Source organism: Otolemur garnettii, unplaced genomic scaffold (genome assembly GCF_000181295.1).
Source record: "Otolemur garnettii isolate 467f Iridium unplaced genomic scaffold, OtoGar3 scaffold00054, whole genome shotgun sequence".
Lineage (NCBI taxonomy): Eukaryota > Metazoa > Chordata > Mammalia > Primates > Galagidae > Otolemur > Otolemur garnettii.
Window position 1 is genome coordinate 4,535,949 of NW_003852449.1, and position 8,797 is coordinate 4,544,745.

Here is an 8,797-nt window from a genome sequence, read left to right on the forward strand (position 1 = left end):
TTTTTATACTTATTTTATATCCCCAGTGTCTTAGTTTGGATTCCCCTAAAAGCAGACAAGGACTCAAATGCAGGTGGTTGGTTTATTTGAGAGTAGATTCCAGAAAATGAGTGCTGGAGTGAGGAATGTAAAATGAAAAGGAGCACAGATCCAATCAAGAGCACATTAAGAAGCTTGCCCTCGCGAGGGCACCCAGCGCCACGCCAGTAGCACCTGAGGATTGGGCAGACGCGCCTCAGCTTGCCTCGCCTGTTTGTGGGAAGCTGGTGCGTTTCTGTGGCAGCTGTCACCATGTTGGTCAGAGGTTGCTGTGGTGGGTCAGACGCCCCACACTTTGGAATAATGTCTGCCCACGGCTGAGCGCCTTCTGCAGGTGTTCTAATACTGAGGTGCATGCGAAGGTGGCATTCGCGCTACCCTGGACGTGTGCACTAGGGTGGGGGTACACGCTAAGGTGGGGTATGTGCTAAAGGGGGGAGTACACACTAACATGGGAGGTGCGCTTGCTAATGTGGACATTTGTGCTAACGTGGAGGATGCACTCAGTAACGTGGGCATTCACGCTAATGGGGGTGTGAGCTAATGTGGGGGTGCACTCACTAACATGGGGAGTACATGCACTAAGGTGGGAGTGCACCCTAAGGTGGGGGGTGCATCCTTAGACGATGGCCCACCACAACCCGGCTGCATTAGAGGGGCTACAGGGTGGGGCCTCCAGCGTCCACACTGCTATAAAGGAAGGAGCCAGGGCTTCACAATATTGTCAACCTTATTCAGATCTTGATTCTGCCAGTTACATGACCTTGAGCAAATTACTTAACCTCTCTCAATCTTAGTTTCTTCCTCAATAATGAATGCATACTACAAAGAGTTCTTGTAAGGAGAGTGCTGAACCATACCAAATATTACATAAATATCGGTTTATTTCTACTATTAGGCAGCCAAAAGCTTAATGAAATTTATTTAAGGAATTGAGTCTATCAAATAAAAGTGTTCATTCTGTTTAATAATTCTTCTGAGTTATTTTTTAATTAGTATTTAAGCACTGTGGAGAGTAAGGTGTTACTAATAAATGTTTTCTTTCATAGGTTACCCAGGAAATTTCCGATGAAACAAGAGTTTTCCGCTTACTAGGATCAGACAGGTAATAGTTTGGTTGCTTTAATTTAATTACCAAAGAATTCAAAGGTGGTGCTCTGAATTATACTGTCAGCCTGTAAATGTATTGCAAACAGAATTCTTAGAGGACTCACTGACTTAGAGAAATGTCTCCATTTCTTTATGGAGAGAGTGGTTGGCATTTTAATAAGTTGATTTAGGCAGTCCTCGTGATCAGTGTGAAGATCATGATTCTAGAGAACTTTGTATTCAGCCAAAACAAAATGTGTTTATATCTCCAGCGTCATGATACCCATTTGGGGCTCCTTTATTTTCACAATTTCCTCCTGGTGTATTACCTTCTTTTAACTATTACACATACGGACCTCTTGATATTTGCTTTTATATCACAAAATGTTCAACTCAGTTTCTGAGGTCAGTCTAAGTTAGAAGGAATTATGAAGTCTTATCCTGATCAAAATGAAAGACAAGTTCCAAAACTAGGCCATCTTACGAAAAAATGCAGGAGCTTTTGTTCTCCCAGGTCTGTTGTCTACCTCTGTAACTAAGAAAGTGCCCTTTCCTTCTGTCTCTACTAGAAGGTGTTAGTGCAGCAACACTGGCTATAGCAGCACGCAGCTGGCCTGAGATTCTCAAGTCCACACGTTTATTTCTTAAAAATTAGGTACTTGTACATGGGAGGATCTAGAGTTAAAACGCCATAAAAATTTCCAAGAGAGTTTTATAAGCAGAAAAGGGATTTTTTTTGAAAAATGATGACGACTTTACTGAGTAGGAAAGGTAAGCCCACAAAGCATGGCAACTTAGTAACTGGTCCAACAGAAAGAGGATCTCCTGGTCTGGGATTCTAAAAACTAGAACGGGAGTCTCTTTGCCTCTGCGGGAAGGGCTGACAGAAGAGTGCCCCCACCCCAGTCCTCCAGTGACCCTGGTGGAAGTGGCTCTTCACCCAGACGCAGTGTGGGGATCGCTGGCTGGAAGGCTGGCGTCCGGAGAGTGTTTCCCAGTTCCTGGTTCCTTCTGCCCCTCCCAGTCGTCTTCATTTCCACCCCTTTCTTACTCTGCATTCTCTACTTTATCACCATTGTATGCTCTTTTTAAAAACTACTTTTTTCAGACCATTTCCCTTGTTCCACTTTTTACTTGAGCATCTCCTCAATTTTAAGATTATCTTAACAAAAGTTTTCGATTTGTCTTAAGTTTAAAAGTAATTAAAAATTATTTTGTTGTTTAAATATAAATGTTTGCATTTCGCAAGAAAACCTAAATATGTAATAATATTAATAGTGTTTAATTGGGCAGTTAGATCATAGGTAATTTTATTTTATCCTCCTACTTTTCTGTAATGTGTAGTATAAAGCATATATTACTTTATTATTTTCATTACAAAAGTTACATGCTAACTACAGAAAATTTATATAGTAGAAAAATAAAAATTATGTGCAGTTTTTCCTCCTGCGCCCCCTGTAAACTTTCTTCTCTGTGCAGGCCTGTTCATATGTGGAGAAAACTGCATCAGAATATCTGTGTGGCTCCTTTACAAGGGAGTTCATTCTCACACTCCTCGAGGCACTAGATTGAGGTTTTTCTTTCTTTCTCTCAGTCTTGTGATTGGATTACTTTCTTCACTTTTGTTCCAGAGAGGAAGGAGAAGAGCCTCCTTTCAGAAACACTTTTTCTTTTAAGCGTTTATTTTCTCATGCTTTGAAGAGTAGTTTGGATGAGTCTCTTCACTTTCTATTTTATTTTCTCCGCCCTCCTTTCATCCTTTTCTGTGAGAGTACACTTTTAAAGCATTATCATCGTCATTATTATTATTATTATACTTTTTGTTGGCATATATGACTAGGCAAGTTTGGTTTTAGTTGGAATAAGACTAAAATGTTCTCAATATTTTATATTCATCGATTCTTATAAAGTTGCATCTTTAAGCTTTATATTGTAAAACTGAATTTGTGTATCTGTGATTTTTATGTAATTTTATGAGCCTTTTTTGGTTTCATTACAGGGTTGTCGTTTTGGAAAGTCGGCCAACAGAAAACCCTACTGCACACAGCAATCTCTACATCTTGGCTGGACATGAAAATAGTTACTAAGCAACAGAAACTGGTCTTAAATGACAGGAAAATGAATATGCTCTCTGGAAAGCAAAAGTATTTTAAGGAAATTCAACACAAACTGTACTATGACTTGCTTTAACTGTTATGGGTTATATCTCAAGCGATCTGTATTTTAGGGAGAATTCAATATTTTCTACAGCTGGAAACAGCTAGTCTATCTCTTGCCACTATGTGGTGGTTATATCAAGTTTGCTTAATAAAAGCTATGAGACAAATAGTACTCTAGTTCCAGGAAACACAGTCTTTTTTTAAAAAAAATAATGTTTGTAACAAGGGTGCCATGGTATTTTTTAGATAACTCATGTGATTATCTTGAAAGATAAATTTAGTTACTGTTTTATCATTTTATACCATGCCTTACTCCTTCTTAGTGAACATAATTTGATAAAGAAATGATCAAACAAGCCTTTCACTTTTTTATTGGCCATTCTGTATGTTTTTGTAAAATAGAATATTTAATCTTTATTTATTAATCTCTTGCTGGAGTGGTGTAATGTGTCTAACTTTTAGCAAAGGAGGGTTGCAGAGCAGCTTGTTTTATAATGTATAAAAATTTTGTTTACTTTTCAAAAGTAGTACTTTGGAGGTTCAACACATACATGCAATTTTGTTTAACAAAAGTATTTTGTAATACACTTTCATGCAAAATTTTAAAGGGAGTTTTACATTTTAACTACAAACTTATGGAAGATGCTGATGATGTTTGAAATCTCCTTAGAAGGGGTGTCTATGTCTGGGTGTGGCTGCCATGTGTAACGTATTCTTGACAAGCAGTCCAATATACCTGCGATTTGTTTACGTTAGGGAGAGTGCATAAGAAATTAATCTTCATACATATTATCATCCGTAACGTAGGGGAAAGTATTTAACTGCCCACAATATGTATTTTACTTATACTGTGCCAGAGGGGAAACTATAAAGTAATTACACATATAATCTTGGGCTTTTCTTATATGTAGGTGTCGTTCTGAGTAGGTTTAAAGAGAAAAAAATGTTTTAATGAATTGAATTCATGATGGGATAGTATAAATAAGTATTGTAAAAGCCAGTGTTCTAAAAATAAGAAAGGATGGGTCAATTTTTAGTTTATTTTTCTCTTGCTGTTGTTAGTATTCAAAATTAAAGCGTTACATTGGTACTTGTCTTAATGCAGTTGTCGAGAACAGTCAGCATTGAGATGATGAGCAAGTAGTTAGCAGTGGCAGACTGTAGAATTATTCTCACCATTTACTTGAGAGGAAAACAGTATAACTTTCTCAGTCAATATATAGCAGGTCTATAAAATAATTATTACTATTGTCTCCATTTTTCAGATGAGGAAAGGGTTTAGCAAAGTTAAGAGAACTACCCAGTTCACATACCAAGTTAGTGGTTGAGCCAGACCATGAGTCTTCTGACTCTGTGCTTTCACTATGCAAATGCAAACAATAAAATGTTACACAAATGAAATATAAAGTTATTTGTTCTTTAAAAATGCACATTACATGTGTGTGGCTGTTTATTTCGGATGTTTTAGATGGCTCCTCTGGACTGAGGAACACCAGATACGGCAGATGGCAGGGTCGATCCTCAAAACAGGGAACACCTGTATGATGGATTCAGCGACCAGTTCCCTCCTTTATCACTGAATCCTGGCAGCCAGATCTTCACCACCCTAGCAAAATATTGGAAGAGTCTTGTTTGTGAAATCTGGTCAATGTAAGTGAAAAGACCTCATTAAGATCCTGATGTCAAGCTCAGCACCCATAGCTCAGTGGTTAGAGTGCCGTCCACATACACCAGGGCTGGCCTGGGCCTTCTAAACAACAATGACAACAATAACGAGAAACAAAATAGCCAGGTGCTGTGGCAGGCACTTGTAGTCCCAGCTATTTGGGAGTCTGAAGCAAGAGAATCGCTTAACCCCAAAAGTTTGAAGTTGCTGTGAGCTATGGCACCATGGCACTCTACCAAGGGCGACATAGTGAAACTCTGTCTCAAAAAAAAAAAAAAAAAAAAAAAAATCCCAATGTCAGAGGCACCCTAGTGCTTTAACGCTAGTGAAAATCACAGCAGCCATGCCCACCATCCCACACCTCCCATCCAGCGCTTGCTGTCAGCCCATGATTAAAAACAAGTAGACAGAGCAAAACAAAATGAGCAAGCAACCAAGAATTGTAAGAAATCTGAGCAAAGCCTATGCAGGAAAGAGAGAAAATAGGGTGAAAGCACATAAAGGGAACGTGCAGGATAAGGAAAATGTCAAAAGAAAAAATACCTTCAGAAAGTTGTTGGAACCATGCGTCGAAGCAGGATACTTTTTTTTTTCTTTTCAGTTTTTAGCCTAGGCCAGGTTTGAACCCACCACCTCTGGTATATGGGACTGGCGCCCTACTCCTTGGGCCACAGGTGCCACCCAAAACAGGATACTTTTTAAAAAGAACTTTCAGAAAACAAAAAGAGCTCTTGGACAATATTATAGCATTGCTGAATAATAATAGAAGGCTTAGAATATAAAGTTGAGGAAATTTCCCAAACAGTAAAGAAAAAAGACAAATAAATGGAAATATTAAAGAAAAATTAGCCCAGCAGGCCCACTATCCAATCCCCCAGAGTTCCAAAAGTATTGTATTGAAAAGAAAGGAGAAATCAACGGAGTGTTTCAGCAAGCGTCTCCTGTACTGAAGAATGCCATATTCTAGGTTGAAAGCACACAGTGGATGACAGAGATCTCTTCTGGACCATGGCACATGGGAGGGAAATCTCATGCATGAAACACATCCTTGAGAAAGGGCAAATGGGAGGTAAATCTGTTGAGACTTTGTATGACTAAAAACATCTTCATTTTACCATTATGTAACATTTACTTGGAATTTTGGGTTGGAAATTTCTTTGAGAAGTTTGAAGGCATTGCTTCTATAGAAACTTGAAGCCATTCTAATTCTTATCCTTGGTATCTGACCTGCACTTTTTTCTCTGGAAACACTCCAGATCTTCTCTGATCCCACTGTCCTTGAAATTTCATAATGAACCACATAAAAATAAGGGCACACACCAAGCAAGATGAAGACGTGGGTGCAGAAAGTGGGATTCAGCACGGGAGATGAGGGGGATGGAGTTATCTGAAGAAGAGCACTGCACCAGGCACGGAGGACACTGCAGCCTCTATGAAGATCCTGCCGGCTCTGCTCCAGGAAGATTAAACCAATAAAATCTGACGCATCTCAGCAGAGGAAGACGTTCCTCATGTAACAATGCCTAAGTCAGAACATGGTGTAGTTTATTTTAGAGATCCCAGAAAATAGGAGTGAGGGACTTGTGATGCTGAGGTGGAGAAGCGGGAATACTCAATGTCAATGGCAGCGTACGCCATTCTGGTGATGGGTAAAAGCCCTGACCCAGCATTATGCAATTCATCCATGTACCAAAAAAACACCTGTTACTTCTAAATCTATTGAGGTAAAAAAGATAAATATAGGAGGAAAAAAAGGCAGACAACCCAACAGAAAAATGGACAGAAGATTTTTTTTTTGAGGCAGTCTTACTCTGTCACCCTGAATAAAGTGGTGTGTCATCATCACAGCTCCTAGCAACCTCCAACTTGGGCTTGAGCAGTCCTCCTCGCCCCTCAACCTCCCAAGGAGCTCAGACTGCAGGCCTGCGCCACTGCACTGAGGTAGTTTTTTCTCTTTGTAGTAGAGATGGGATCTATCTCTTGTTCAGGTTGGTCTCAGACTCCTCTGAGCTTAAACAGTCCACCCGCCTTGGCCTCCTAGAGACCACAGGTGTGAGTCACTGCGCCAGGCGGATGCTGGGCTGGTAAAGGCTACAGATGTCTGGTGTAGCTATAAACCACCACTTGGGAAAACAAAACCTGAGTACGTGAGTGAAACAGTTAATTAAATCATTATGATATTTAACCACATGTTCTTTCCTCAGTAATTTTGGTAAGTGTAACATTTAGCACACTATAAATACAACGTTTAATTTGGGGTATATGGCTGGTCATGTTTCTCAAAGCCATGTCTTCCCCGACTAGTTATTTCATTGTGATTATCTTGTGGTGACCAAGGGATGCAGGAAGTTAGAGGAGGTTTGTTGAGTCACTGAGCACCTGTCAGGGCACCCTGCCATCCAGCGCGTGAATGCTGTGTGTAAAGCACTGGCTCGGCACCAGACATTCAAGTCTCCAGTCATCTCAGTTTGGGGTTTCAGAAAAGCCACATTGGATAACAACGTCCATTTAAGTTCCTTAAAGCCCAATTCTAAAATCACCTTCTCCAGGATTTCCCAGCCAACTTAATGAAGCTCCATGTGGTGGGTGTCATTTCTTTTCTCTCTTAAGAATAAGGAGCAATGCTACTTATATTTGAATCCCCAGCACCTAACAGTTCCTGACACAGAGTATCAAGAAACATGTGTTTAGCAAATATTTGTTGTGTCAAACTACACATGGAATGAAGGGCATGAGGCAGTAATGGAGTGACTCCTTCATGGATAGAACTCTTAAGAAAACTTTGGCTCTAAAAGTCTTTTCTGTAAAATAAAGATAAATGGCGAATACCTGCTCTGTTTCTGAAAATGAGGTCAGTATTGTGAGTAAATTATTTAAATAGATTGGAGCATAGGTCTAACAGGATCTAGAAAACAAAACAGAAACTACACTATTTTAATTGAAAAAGCAAGAATAGGATGGGGATCACTATGAAAAGCCATTACCACCAATAGGATGAGCGGGATTGCTCGGCCCTGGGGGCTCCGAGCAGAGACCCACAATATTGGTGCTCTGAGCTCTGAGGAAGGGCTGCTGCCCGGCTGCCCCTGGCTCCCCAGGAGCTCAGAGGAAGGGCTTCATGAAGCTGGGACTCAGCCCTGGAGTAGAGGGAGCTGTCTGGATGATGGCTCTGAAGGTGTGTCATAAAGCTGGTTCTGGAAGGGCAAAAAGAGTCTGCAGCCAGAGGGAACCTCCAAGAAAGGAAGAAACAAGTTTTTCTCCTGCTATCCCTCTCTTCCTGTCCCCAGTTGGTGGAACCTCCCTGGAATGGATTCTGGAAGTGTGGTTTGAGAGTTCTAACCCCAGCATGACAGAATATGGAAGAATTAATTCAAAGCAGAAAGACATCAAGTAGATGAATATTTCTAAAGACAATCAAGTGACCACTTTAAATATAACCTCTAACGGGCTAAATGCCATCTAAGACAATGTAAATGACAAGGATGTCTCCTTTCATGTGTGTGTCATTCTCCCTTAACAACCTACTTCCTAATATCTGTAAAGTTGGAATTTCAAAGGCCCTAATGGAAGTATAATCACTTTACATCCGTTTTACTATGGCCCTTTACCTATGCAATATTTTTTAGGAAGACTTAGTAAGGTAAAACTCATAATTGGCAACTAATATCTAAATAATTCTAGACAGATTACTTTGTGTTCCCACATGAATCTCTATACTTCTAGTACCACTAACTGTTGGCAAAAGCAACTTAGAACAGAAAACTTCAATTTCTGATATAGCAAATAAAATTCTTGACATACATCCCAAAATTTTTTTTTCATTTTTTCTCTTTTCTTTTCTTTT

General features: G+C 39.8%; 1 protein-coding gene across 2 annotated transcripts in view; it reads left to right on the forward strand.

Moving 5' to 3' along the window:
* Positions 1–4,684, forward strand: part of MAP4K5 (mitogen-activated protein kinase kinase kinase kinase 5) — a 102,330-nt gene extending 97,646 nt beyond the window's left edge. The window contains exons 31-32 of one of the 2 annotated variants that reach the window (XM_023514480.1): positions 1,089–1,144; positions 3,128–3,464. In XM_023514480.1, coding sequence (XP_023370248.1) covers positions 1,089–1,144; positions 3,128–3,215 — 144 coding nt within the window. In that variant the 3' untranslated portion in view covers positions 3,216–3,464. Of the gene's footprint in view, positions 1–1,088; positions 1,145–3,127 lie in introns of both variants that reach the window. The other variant, XM_003792154.3, reaches the window with a different exon arrangement.
* Positions 4,685–8,797: the final 4,113 nt, after the last annotated feature.